The 13,496-nt window shown below is 51.3% G+C and overlaps 1 protein-coding gene and 1 pseudogene across 13 annotated transcripts in view; both read left to right on the plus strand.

Annotated features, from left to right (window-relative positions):
- Positions 1 to 13,496, plus strand: part of GOLGA1 (golgin A1) — a 69,604-nt gene that overhangs the window by 53,786 nt on the left and 2,322 nt on the right. For all 13 annotated transcript variants that reach the window (XM_045372615.3, XM_065530079.2, XM_045372611.3 and 10 more), the window contains 7 exons: positions 3,306 to 3,395; positions 4,229 to 4,331; positions 4,462 to 4,622; positions 5,350 to 5,493; positions 11,670 to 11,729; positions 12,275 to 12,445; positions 12,956 to 13,042. In XM_045372615.3, coding sequence (XP_045228550.2) covers positions 3,306 to 3,395; positions 4,229 to 4,331; positions 4,462 to 4,622; positions 5,350 to 5,493; positions 11,670 to 11,729; positions 12,275 to 12,445; positions 12,956 to 13,042 — 816 coding nt within the window. The remainder of the gene's footprint in view (positions 1 to 3,305; positions 3,396 to 4,228; positions 4,332 to 4,461; positions 4,623 to 5,349; positions 5,494 to 11,669; positions 11,730 to 12,274; positions 12,446 to 12,955; positions 13,043 to 13,496) is intronic.
- Positions 6,483 to 6,565, plus strand: LOC123569314 (U4 spliceosomal RNA; annotated as a pseudogene).

Raw genomic sequence — 13,496 nt, forward strand, 5'->3', positions numbered from 1 at the left:
AGATAAGCAAACAAAAATACAAAGCAACATGAACAAACGGACTCACAAGGGCTCAGGTATTATATGCTTACTATGTTTAAGGAGATAAAAGACAAAATTAAAAATTTCAGCAAGATGTGGAATAGGGCCGGGCGCGGTGGCTCAAGCCTGTAATCCCAGCACTTTGGGAGGCCGAGGCGGGCGGATCACAAGGTCAGGAGATCGAGACCACAGTGAAACCCCGTCTCTACTAAAAATACAAAAAATTAGCCGGGCGCGGTGGCGGGCGCCTGTAGTCCCAGGTACTCAGGAGGCTGAGGCAGGAGAATGGTGTGAACCCAGGAGGCGGAGCTTGCAGTGAGCCGAGATCGCGCCACTGCACTCCAGCCTGGGCAACAGCGTGAGACTCCGTCTCAAAAAAAAAAAAAAAAAAAAAAAAAAAAAGATGTGGAATAGTTCTATTATTGTATTATAGTTATAATAAAAAACAGCAGTTTTAAAAAAGGAATCAAATAGAATTTTAGACCTGAAAAATAGAATAACTGAAATTAATAAAATAAATTACAAAAGGACATGAGGAAGCTTTTTGGTGGATGGGTATTTTTACTATTTTTATGAGGGTGATGGTTTCGTCACAGTTCATCAAGGCATACACCTGTAGTCCCAGCTACTCAGGAGACTGGGGCAGGAGGATCTTTTGAGCCTAGAAGGTGGAGGCTGCAGCGAGCTATCACCACAAACCGGACTGCAGCCTGGGCGATAGAGCAAGAACCCATTTCCAAAAACGAAAATTTAAATGTAAACATATAGAAAACTCCTATATGTTTACATTTAAGAAATACACTTTCTTTCTTTTTTTTTTTTTTGAGACGGAATTTCTCTCTTGTTGCCCAGGCTAGAGTGCAATGGCGCGCTCTCAGCTCACTGCAACCTCTGCCTCCTGGGTTCAAGAGATTCTCCTGCCTCAGCCTCCCAAGTAGCTAGGATCACAGGCGTGCACCACCACACCAGGCTAATTTTGTATTTTTAGTAGAGATAGGGTTTCTCCATGTTGGTCAGACTCGTCTCGAACTCCCAACCTCAGGTGATCTGCCCGCTTTGGCCTCCCAAAGTGCCGGGATTACAGGCGTGAGCCACCGTGCCCAGCCTGAAATACACTTTCAAAGAACCCATAGGTCAAAGAAAAAAAATCACAATGGAAATTCTGAAATATTTTGAAATAAAGCTGGGCACAGTGGTTCACACAGTGAGCCAAGATTGTGCCATTGCACTCCAGCCTGGGTGTGACAAGAGCTAAACTCCGTCACAAAAAAATAATAATATTTTGAAATAAATGATTTTGTAAATAGTATGGATCAAAATTGGTCGAGTATAACTAAAGCAGTGCATGGAAGGAAATTTCAGTCTCAGTGTCATCTCTTAGGAAGAAAGCCTGAAAATTGAGCCACGTATGCATCTCAAAAAGTCAGAAAAAGGCATAAATCAAACTCAAGGAAGAAATAACAAATACAAGCACACAAATTAATGAAATGGAAAATAAAATGGGCTGGGCATGGTGACTCAGCCCTGTAATCCCAGCACTTTGGGAGGCCAAAGCGAGTGGATCACCTGAGATCAGGAGTTCAAGACCAGCCTGACCAACATGGTGAAACCCCATCTCTACTAAAAATACAAAAATTAGCTGGGCATAGTGGCGCATGCCTGTAATCCCAGCTACCTGGGAGGCTGAGGCAGGAGAATCGCTTGAACCCGGGAGTCAGAGGTTGCAGTGAGCCGAGATCGCACCATTGCACTCCAGCCTGGGCAACAAAAGCGAAACTCTGTCTCAGGAAGGAAAGGAGGAAGGGAAGATGGGAAGAAGGGAGGGAGAGAGGGAGGCCGGGCGCAGTGGCTCATGCCTGTAATCCCAGCGCTTTCGGAGGCCAAGGTAGATCACCAAAGGTCAGGAGTTTGAGAGCAGCCTGGCCAACATGGTGAAACCTGTCTCTACTAAAAATACAAAAATTAGCCGGGCATGGTGGCCCATGCCTGTAGTCCCAGCTACTCGGGAGGGTGAGGCAGGAGAATTGCTTGAACCTGGGAGGCAGAGGTTGCAGTCAGCTGAGATTGCGCCACTGCATTCCAGCCTGGGCAACAAAAGAGAAGCTCCATCTCAAAAAAAAAAAAAAAAAGAATGGGACCCTGTCATAATAGCGAGGACTGCTGAAGCCTGAAGTGGATTATTTGAAGGTGAATAAAATTGCTAAGCTCTGGGTGAGACAAATCAAGGCCGTATTTAGTTTAACAGTCTACTTGTTCCATCAGCTACTGAGAAGGGTGTGCTCAATCTTCCACTACGATGGTAGATTTGTCTCTTTCTTCCTTTAGTTCTGTCTGTCTTCGCTTCATGTATTTTGAAGTGCTGCTATTAGGTGCACATATATTTAGAATTGTTTTTATCCATGCTCTTCAAAGCAGCTGTTCCCTAAGCCCATCGTGGAGAATCATCCCCAGGTGCAGAGGCAGCCGTGCGTGGGTGGCCTGGTGGCTCCTGCAAGCTGCAGGCCCTGCTTTGTGCCACAGTGAACCTAAGCAGGCACCGTCAACCCCGCCTCCCACAGTGCTGGATCTTATGTGGCTCTGAGGCACTAGCGCAGACTTTGGAGCCACAGAGACTCTGTTCTGTCCTGTCAGTCTAGCCCCTCACTAGCTGATGCTTGAATCCATTTTCCTGCAGCCTTGACCTCCCGGACACAAGCAATCCTCTCACCTCAACCTCCTGAGTAGCTGGCACTACATGCATGTGCCACAATGCTTGGCTAATTTTTCTTATATAGAGACAGGTCCTCGCTGTGTTGCCCAGGATGGTCTTGAACTCCTGGGTTCAAGCGATCCTCCCACCTCAGCCTCCTGAAGTGCTGGGATTATTGGTGTGAGCCACCATACCCAGTCATTGTTTCTTACTCTTTCCGTAACCAATTGTTCCAGTCCCCCACTCCATTCACGTGGCCTGCAAGTCTGACTTCTTGTTCTTGGCTACTGTCCTTAGACCAGCTCTTCAGGATAGGCCTCTAGCCTTGGTGTGGGTCCTGGCGGAGGTGCTTTTGGGGCAATCGATCCTCAGTGCTGTGCCATTTCCAGGGAAGTTGGTGGGTTGCCTGCCAGGACAGCTCTGAGAGGGATACTGAAGGCATGGCAGGGAGGGGCCAGGCTGGGAGCCTGGGGAAGTGGGGAGCATGTTGGTCTGGCTCTGCAAAGCCGTGCCCTGTCTGCCGGGCTTCTTGCGTGGCATACAGCTAAAAAACTGTGAACTAAATGTTGGGGCTCGGTGGTTTTCTGCATTGTAGGAAGAATGGAGCCAAAGAGAAATTGTGAGTGTCGCGATGGCTCAAGCCCTGGAGGAGGTGCGGAAGCAAAGGGAAGAGTTCCAGCAACAGGTGGGCCCTGTTTCACGCAGTTGCACGAGCAGCAGGCCCATCCTGCCATGGGACTGTCGGAGAGGCCCTGTCTCTCCAGTGTAGGGGTAGTAGACACAGGGCTCAGGGAATGCAGTCAGCTGCGTGGGCCCCCGTGCTCTCTAGGAAGCTGGTAGACAAATGTTATAAAGAAACCCTCACCCCATAGGATGCCCTTTTCTGATTTTTCAACTGTCATTACCTGGAAAATGGTCCATGCTCAGGGGCCTACTGGGCTCTGATTCTGTGAGGTGGCCCATCATTGGCCACCTGCCCCAGAGGCCACGGAAGGTTGGGTTGAGTTTTTGCAGGAAGTATAGGAAAGCCTCCCTTGAAGGTAGACTTCACATCTGACCCCAGGGCTTCTAGTTCAGTGGCTTTAGGTCTTTGGTAAGTCCTTAACAAATCTGAGTCTCCTCTGATGAGGACTCTAGTCCTTCTACTTACACCTCCGGGAAACTATTCTCTAATGAGGTAACATATATCAAATGCATGTCTAGTGTTGGGGATGTTGTAGGCACTCAGGAAATGGAAGTTATGGCAGCTTGTTGGGCTGGGCAGAATGGCCATGTCTCTGGTTGACCCACTGTTGGCCAGGGGGCAGTGGGAGGCAACTGCCCCTGTGCAGGACCCCTGCCAAGGAGAATGGATTTGTGCACGGTCACAGGAGCAAAGCTCAGCTGGGGGTTTGCTCTGGATTGTGGACTTCAGGGAGGGATTCATGGTGGACCCTGGAGAGCGGGAAAGTGGAGATTTCTGTGGAAAGATGGGTTCACTGCTCGCAACCTTCCCTCTTGTTGATTTTTCTCTCCAAGGCAGCTAACCTGACAGCCATAATAGATGAGAAGGAACAGAATCTGCGGGAAAAAACCGAAGTGCTTCTCCAGAAAGAGCAGGAGATTCTCCAGCTGGAGCAAGGTGAGGAGTCTGTCCCTGGCAGAGCCTTCTCTCCTTTTCAGGCCCAGCATCCTGCCTTGTGACAGCCTTCTCACCAGGCAGCATGGAGTCACTGGGCTCACAGTACCCCCTTCCTTCCTTCCCGACCTAGGTCACAACTCTGCCCTGCTGCAGATGCACCAGCTGCAGGCCGAGCTGGAGGCCCTGAGGACCCTGAAGGCAGAGGAGGCTGCAGCGGTCACGGAGCAGGAGGACCTGCTGAGGCTGCGGGGCCCATTGCAGGCCGAAGTGCTCTCAGTCAGCGAGTCGCACGTAAGTCCCAGCCGCGCCTGCGTGGGTGCTACAGCAAGATGCAGGGCAGGTGCTGAGAGTGCCCCTGAGGAGGCAGCAGTGGGGACGCACGGTAGACAGGACACTCCCCTGCACGGAAGGTCCTTTCTTTAAAGTAGGGCACTCAGCCAGGCGCGGTGGCTCACACCTGTAATCCCAGCACTTTGGGAGGCCGAGGCAGGCGGATTACGAGGTCAGGAGATTGAGACCATCCTGGCTAACATGGTGAAACCCCGTCTCTACTAAAAATACAAAAAATTGGTGACAGGTACCTGTAGTCCCAGCTGCTCAGGAGGCTGAGGCAGGAGAATGATGTGAACCCGGGAGGGGGAGCTTGGTGGAGCCAAGATCACGTCACTGCACTCCAGCCTCAGCGACAGAGCAAGACTCCATCTCAATAAATAAATAAATAAATAAAGTAGGGCACTTATATGGCTAGGAGGCCATGATTCTTGAAGAGCCCATGACAGATGGCCCTTGTCAGTAGACAGGGGAGAGCAAGCCCTTCATCCCAGCAAAGACTTGTCATGTGATTAGTTGTGTGCATTGGGCTTTGGATCTTCTCCAGGAATTTACTTCCTGGCCAGTTGCCTATTAGATCACAACAGCCCACACCTAAGGGATGAGTCTGGCTCCCCTTCCCTGTACACCTGTGGCTCAACTTCACCTTACCTGTCCTGGCTCTCAACTTGCTGCTACCACCTTGTAGGTGACCTCGAGGGCCATGCAGGACCCTGTGTTCCAGCTTCCAACTGCAGGAAGAACACCAAATGGTGAGGTTGGGGCCATGGATCTCGCGCAGCTACAGAAGGAGAAACAGGACTTGGAGCAGCAACTTCTGGAGAAAAATAAGGTGAGGATGCCCTTTGCATGGCTGTTTCTGTCTCCACCAGGTCCCCGCCCTCGGGTCTAAAATGACCCAGGCCATCCTCGGAGGCTTTTATGGTACCCCCTGCACCTCCTGGGAACCACGACCCCTTTCACCCAAAGGCCTTCCTCCTGATCTTCCGTTCCTCCTGCACTGTGCTCCTCCACACCCTCCCCAGTCCTCTTCTCCCCACCCTCTGGAGAACTGGCCAGGTGTCAGACTTGGGCAGCTGCAAGCCTTCGTGTTCCCTGCCAGCTCGGCTGTCCCCAGCCAGGCCATAGCGACAGTTCTCTTTCCTCTGTACTTCCTTTCTACAGCTGTGGAAGGACAGCACTGATAGCTGCCTTTAAGGGTTTGTTTGGGTGGGAGGAGGGGGGTATGAAATGAAGGTGTTTGTTAACGGTCCTATAAACTTTATAAACTCTCTGGTATTTGGTAGAGGCTCAATGAATGTCATGGTCCCCACCCCTCACCCTCCAGCCTTTTCACCTATATAAATGCAGGATCTCATTTAATCCTGGTTCTTAAAAGTGTCCTGGCCGGGCGCGGTGGCTCAAGCCTGTAATCCCAGCACTTTGGGAGGCCGAGATGGGCGGATCACGAGGTCAGGAGATCGAGACCATCCTGGCTAACACGGTGAAACCCCGTCTCTACTAAGAAATACAAAAAATAGCCGGGCGAGGTGGCAGCGCCTGTAGTCCCAGCTACTCGGGAGGCTGAGGCCGGAGAATGGCGTGAACCCGGGAGGCGGAGCTTGCAGTGAGCTGAGATCCGGCCACTGCACTCCAGCCTGGGCTACAAAGCGAGACTCCGTCTCAAAAAAAAAAAAAAAAAAAAAAAAAAAAAGTGTCCTGTGAAGCTTAGTATGCCAGCTGGCTATTGCTCTGGCCTGAAATTCTGCCCCCAAATTGTGTGTGTGTGTTTAGATCTTTTACAAGGGGAAAGTGTTCATTATGTCTAATATAAAATACAGAATCTTTGCACAGTGGCAGTATCGTAGCCAATGAGGGTCTATCTGAGGCGCGATTATTGCTAATTGAAAAAAAAAATACACACAGAAGAGTGTACAAAACAGATGTGTGTCTCAGTGAATTAACAGAAAGCAAACCCATATAACCACCCTGATGCGAATCAGGACATTGCCAGCATCCCAGAAGCCCAGCCCCCTGGGCCCCTCACAGCCCTGTCAGTCACTCCATCCCAGCCCTTCCGGCAATGACTGCCTTGCTTTCTTCCCTAGTGTCACCTCAGCTCGCATTGCTCAACCCCACAGTTTCATTGTGCCTGTTCGTAAATGTCCCATGTGCCCCTAGGACCTCTGTCTCTGGAGCCTCTGGCCTTACCAGCTGTGCTGCCTTCCTGCCTCCTTACTCAGCGTTGGGTCTGTGTCTGTCTTGGGACCACTGCCTTCCCGACACCTCTGGTTCTCTGGCCTCTCTCTCTTTCCTTAGACTGTCCTAGCCAAGCTCTGGTTAAACTTGGGCTAAACTCAACTCTTCCCTGCTCCCTGCCTGCAGCCATGGAGCCAGACCTGGCTGGAAAGTGCCATCACCTGGGCATTCAGGTCCCCTCGAAGCTCAGGACCATGGTCCTGTGGGCAACCCAGTGTTCCCCGCAACCCCGCCTCATCCGTGGGCCTTCACGCCCCTTTGCTCCTAACCCCAACTTCATGTCTACCTTCTCTCCTCTCTTCACCTCAACCCTGCCTCACCCGCCCTGGCACTCCTGCCTCCTGCTTCTCTGAGAAGGGATGTGCCACAGCCCCTCCTCATTCCCTGTTCCCTCACCTCCCCAAGCACTACGCCAGCCGCCTCCCCCTTCTTGCCTAGGTCATTTTTTCTTGGAGTCGTCCCATCCACTGAGAAGTGCACTGTCATGCAGGCGCCTTATGAAAGCCCTTGGTTGACACCCCTTTGTCTTGTTGCTGAGGCTCTGCTCACCTCCCGTGCTGACAAGTTGAAACTTTCTGTATCTGCCATCTCCATTCCCACTCCTCATCTCTCAACCTTTCCCCCACCACTCCACAGAAAAACACTCTTGTCAAGCTCATCAGTAACATCTGCATTGCTAAATCCAGAAGGCAGTTCCTAATTTTCCCTCTGATTGGCCTGTTGGCAGCCTTGGACAGGCGCCTCTTCCTCCTCCTGAAGCTCCCATCCATGGCCTGCTCCTTCTCCGTCTCCTCTGATGGGCCAGTCTCCTTCCCACTGCCACCCGCCGTGCGCAGGGGCAGCCCTCACAGCTCTTCTCTGCACTGTGCGCCCTCCGCTGCGATCTCACCCATGCCCTGTGCAGCTGGTTCCCCTCCCTGCCTCCTGCCCAGATGGCTCCATGGACGCTAGCCTCACAAACCCGTCTCCACGTGAGCTCTAAGGTGTCTGAAACTCAAAACATCCGAAAACACACTTCGGCTTCACTGTGCTCCCTGGCTGCCATGGCCACCTTTCCCATCTCAGACAGCAAAAGCCTTGGAGTTGTCCTATCTGCCTTGGTTCTTTCTCCACCGGCATCCAGGCCGTTAACAGATTCCTTCAGCACCCCCTTCGCACATTTCCCAGAATCCACCACTTCACATCGCTGCCACCTGCTGCAGGTTACCATTGTCTCTTCTCTGGAAGATGGTGTCAGACTTCTAACCGGTTTCCCTGGCACTGCTCTCTTAGCCCTCTGATGACTTCCTATCTCTTGATGAAAGCCTGAGTCCTTGCAGAAGCCCACAAAGCCCTGTGTGGGCCCCTCATTACCCCTGCCAGCTGAGCCCTCCTGTCCTCATCACTCCCTCTCAGCCACAGGGGCCTCACCTCCCATCAAGTAGCCTCTGACCTCAGGGCCTTGGCACTTGCTGAGCCTTCCGTCTGGAAGTGCCTTCCCCTAGTCACCCTCACTTTCTTTATGCCATCCCGACCAGCCTCACCACCAGAACCCCACCCCTTACCATGCTGCCTCTTTGTGCCTCTTCATACCCCCAATACACTGCGGATTTGATTATCGATTTTTTTTTTTTTTTTTTTTTTGAGACAATCTCCCTCTGTCACCCAGACTGGAGTGCAATGGCGTGATCTTGGCTCACTACGACCTCTGCCTCCTCGGTTCAAGTGATTCTTTTGCCTCAGCCTCCAGAGTAGCTGTGATTACAGGTGCCCACCATCACGCCTGGCTAATTGTGTGTGTGTGTGTGTGTGTGTGTGTGTGTGTGTGTGTGTTTGAGATGGAGTCTCTCTGTCGCCAGGCTGGAGTGCAGTGGTGCAATCTCAGCTCACTGCAACCTCCGCCTCCCGAGTTCAAACAATTCTCCTCCTGCCTCAGCCTCCCAAGTAGCTGGGACTACAGGCGCATGCTACCACACCCAGCTAATTTTTGTATTTTTAGTAGAGATGGGGTTTCACCATGTTGGCCAGGATGGTCTCGATCTCTTGACCTCGTGATCCACCCGCCTTGGCCTCCCAAAGTGCTGGGATTACAGGTGTGAGCCACCGCGCCCGGCCTGTTGATTGATTCTTTTACCCCCAAGGGTGAACTTTTGTCTTTTTTGTTGCCGTTTCTCCACCCCTAGAACAGTGTAGGGACTCAGTAATTATTAGATGAATTACCAAGTGAGAGAACCCAGGAAACCAAATAACATAAGATAAAGTAGCGAATGTACTTTTGGGACAGTGTCCAACCTCATGGTCAGCCAAGAGAATAGAAATCGAAGCCACAAGGTGCCATTTTACAAAATTGGGTGTGTTGGAGGTCACTTAAAATGCCTCACAGGGGAGGAGTTAGAAACACTTTTGTGGTCCTCTGATTCAGTCATTCCATTCCCAAGAGAAACACTCGGAATTCCTCGCTTGGGGAAACAAAGCTTATCCCAGCTTTGTTTTAAAGTGGAAGCCCGGGCTGGGCGCGGTGGCTCACTCCCGTAATCCCAACACTTTGGGAGGCCGAGGTGGGCGGATCACGAGGTCAGGAGATCAAGACCATCCTGGCTAACATGGTGAAACCCCATCTCTACTAAAAAGACAAAAATAATTAGCCAGGTGCGGCAGCGGGTGCCTGTAGTCCCAGCTACTCGGGAAGCTGAGGCAGGAGAATGGCGTGAACCCAGGAGGCGGAGCTTGCAGTGAACCGAGATAGCGCCACTGCACTCCAGCCTGGGCGACAGAGTGAGACTCCGTCTCAATCAATCAATCAATCAATCAAACAAAGTGGAAGCCCAGCCACACAGTAAGACAGGGGCATCCCCGGGAGTTCCTGTCACACTAGACATTACAATTAGAAAAGCTGGAGGAGGCAGTGATGACTCTGATACATGAAAAATGTATTTACAATTCCAGCCACGCTGTGCAAGAATGGGGATGTGGACTGGGGGTACATGAAAGAACGCATTTAGATATATTACCATTGGGAGACTTCGAATAAATTTTTATTTAAAACCGGGTGTGGTGGCTCATGCCTGTAATTTTACCACTTTGGGAGGCCGAGGCAGGCAGATCGCCTGAGGCCAGGAGTTCGAGACCAGCTTGGCCAACATGGTGAAATCTCATCTCTACTAAAATGACAAAAATTAGCTGGGCATTGTGGCACACGCCTGGAATCCCAGCTACTCAGGAGGCTGAGGTGGGAGAATTGCTTGAACCCAGGAGGCAGAGGTTGCAGAGAGCTGAGATTGTGCCATTGCACTCTGGCCTCAGGGACAGAGTAAGACTCCGTCTCAAAAAAAAAAAAAAAAATTTCCTATATTATGAAGATTTTAGTTGAGAAAATAAGTCTCAGCATGTCTAGTGAATAATGGACTGTGTATGGAATGTGTAATAAATGTAAGGCTTATAATACTAATTAAACATCAAAGAAAATCAGCCAGGCATGGTGGTGCACAGCTGTCGTCCCAGGTACTCGGGAAGTTGAAATGGGAGAATTGCTTGAGCCCAGGAGTTCAAAGACTGAATCCAGCCTGGGCAACATAGTGACATGCTGTCTCTTAAAGAAAGAAAACAGAAAGAAGGCCAGGCGTGGTGGCTCATTCCTGTAATCCCAGCACTTTGGGAGGCCAAGGTGGGTGGATCACCCGAGGTCAGGAGTTCGAGACCAGCCTGGCCAACATGATGAAACCCTGTCTCTACTAAAAATACAAAAATTAGCTGGATTTGGGGGCAGGCACCTGTAATCCCAGCTACTCAGGAGGCTGAGGCAAGAGAATTGCTTGAACCCAGAAGGCAGAGGTTGCAGTGAGCCGAGATTATGCCACTGCACTCCAACCTAGGCAACAGAGCAAGACTCCGTCTCAAAAAAATAAAATTAGCTGTGTGTGGTGGCGCACAACTGTAATCCCAGCTACTTGGGAGGCTGAGGCAGGAGAATCATTTGAACCCAGGTGGCAGAGGTTGCAGTGAGCCAAGATTGCACCATTGCACTCCAACCTGGGCAACAAGAGTGAAACTCCATCTCAAAAAAAAAGAAAAAAAAATTAGTCGAGATGGTGGTGTGCACCTGTAATCTCAGCTACTTGAGAGGCTGAGGCAGGAGAACCACCTGAACCCGGGAGATTGAGGTTGCAGTGAGCTGAGATCGCGCCATTGTACTCCAGCCTGGGCGACAGTGAGAATTAATCTCAAAAAAAAAAAAAAAAAAAAGGAAAGGAAAAGAAATTATTTTCCAAATTATTTATCTAAAACTGAATGTTGATGAGTTGTGCAGAAAAACCATGATCTTGTTAGGGTATTCAAAACAAGCATTGCAGATTATTAATGTATTTCAAGAGAGCAGTAGTGATGAGAACCATAAATCCTCACCTAAGTATCCTACTTGGGGATCACAGCATAAAAATCGAATTTTGATGGCAAAATCTATGGTTCAGAGCCTTTTCCAGCTGGGCTGTGTGTGGAGAACCAAGCCCCTGGGAAGGGATGGGCAGCACTGGGGCACTCATGTCCACACAGAGGGACTGTGGCCTCTGTGGGACGTGGAGACTCCAGTGTGTGAAAGCAGTGGCCCAAGAGGGATGACAGCCCAGCAGGCGTAGGCACAACACGCGACAGCTGAGCACCAGCTTCTCAGGATGACTTCTCAGGGCAGAGGCTCCTCACAGGTGTACAGGGGACCCCGTGGGATCTTCGGCTCTGTTTCCTTTGGTGAAACATGCATATAATGATTGACTGTCTGTGGGGTGGGGCTTGTCGCAGACCATAAAGCAGATGCAGCAGCGGATGCTGGAGCTCCGGAAGACTCTGCAGAAGGAGCTGGTGAGTGCCCCCACAGGAGCTGGCCCCACTTCCCAGCCCTCCCCCTGCTGCCTGTGCCTGGTCCCCCTGAGGTCCCTCGCTGCCTATGCTCCCCCCAACCCCTAATTAATTGCAAGGGGTCACTGGGCAGTCCAGTGTTAGCTGGTGGGCCGGCCTGCCAGCCTGCATGCACCTCTGAAGCAGCTCCGTGGCCGCGGCCCTGCCTGCCTTCTCTGAGCCTGCATCCTCATCTGAAAGTGGGGTTGTCTGCCAGGCCAGCACAGCCACGCTCTGACAGTGTGTGTGGCGGAGTGCTCGGCCCGATGCGGGATGCCAGCAGCTCCAGGCCCCAGGGACATGTGTTCTTGCCACGGATAAGGGACTATCTGAGTTTCCCCAAATGATGTCACTCCCTCCTCAAGCCCACCTGGAGGTGCTTCCTTCTCAGGTGGGGCCCTTTTTGCCCTACAATAGTGATCATGGTTTGGACCAGGTGAACCTCCCATGTGACTTTTTCCACCTGCCTCAGACGGTTCAGTGTAACATCTTTCCCATTGGTTTTTCAGAAAATCAGACCCGATAATGAGCTCTTCGAAGTCCGGGAGAAACCTGGACCTGACATGGCAAACATGGCGCCTTCCGTCACGAATAACGCCGACCTGACGGATGCCCGCGAGATCAACTTTGAGTACCTTAAGCATGTGGTTTTAAAATTCATGTCCTGTCGCGAATCCGAGGTAAAGGGCTTTTGAAGTGTCTTTTGGGTATTGAGGCCCCGCCCTACAGTCTGTCCTGCAGGAACCCCTGCCCAGCCCATTTCTCCCTTTTCCTCGTACATCCTGATTTGACGCCCTTGTGGGCGCTCAGTCATTTCTCCTGCTGGCGCTGGCCTGCGGAGTGAGCAGCTGGCGGGAGAGGCCATGCAGGAACCGGCTCCTGGTGGGAGATGTGGGCTCCACTTCTAAATCCTGGCCTGGGTGCGGAGGCCGGGAGCAGAGTCCACCCATCACTCCTGGGTCCTGCCAAAGGGTAGGGTAGCTGCTGGGGAAATTCCCTGAAGCCTGCCAGGTCCCTGAGGATGCAGGGGAAGAAAGAACCTATCATTGCTGCCAAACTTCAGAGTGCCAGAGCGTCACCCACCACTTGGTCCTGCCAACCAAAGCAAGCAGGACATGCCATGTAGCTCCCCCCACCACCCCGCCTCACCTCCACCTTGGCCTATGGCAGCAAAACTTACTGTGTTTCAGGCTTTTCATCTTATAAAAGCTGTGTCGGTGTTGCTGAACTTTTCCCAAGAGGAGGAGAACATGCTCAAAGAAACTCTGGAATATAAGGTAGGGTTCTCTGGTCTACCGTTACAGCTTCCAAAATATGTCGTCAGTCATCCCAGCAGTAGCAGTTGAAGACCCCTTAGCCCCCACGAATGTAGGTAACCAGCACAGCTGCATGATCAGCTTGGCTGCTGTTGGATGAACTTGATCCAGGCACTTTTTAGCAATGACATCCTTTGTGCCCAAACGTCTGTGCTGTACTTGACCAACAGGCCACGTGTTTTTCAAAGCATTTTCATTGATTGTGCTTTACTGAGAGCCCCAGGTCTGGCTCAGCACTCAAATTCCCAAAGTGTCTGCATAAATGCTCTAATAGGAAAAAAACCTACAGTTCCACTACCTTATTCCTGTCAACTCAGTGTTTTTCTCTCATTTCCCTCCGGTACTGAGCACGGGCCTGCAGACTGGTTATTGGAACCATCTTCTTGCTGTGCTCAGAGCCAAAGGCAGGATGCGT

Source organism: Macaca fascicularis, chromosome 15 (genome assembly GCF_037993035.2).
Source record: "Macaca fascicularis isolate 582-1 chromosome 15, T2T-MFA8v1.1".
Classification (NCBI taxonomy): Eukaryota; Metazoa; Chordata; class Mammalia; order Primates; family Cercopithecidae; genus Macaca; species Macaca fascicularis.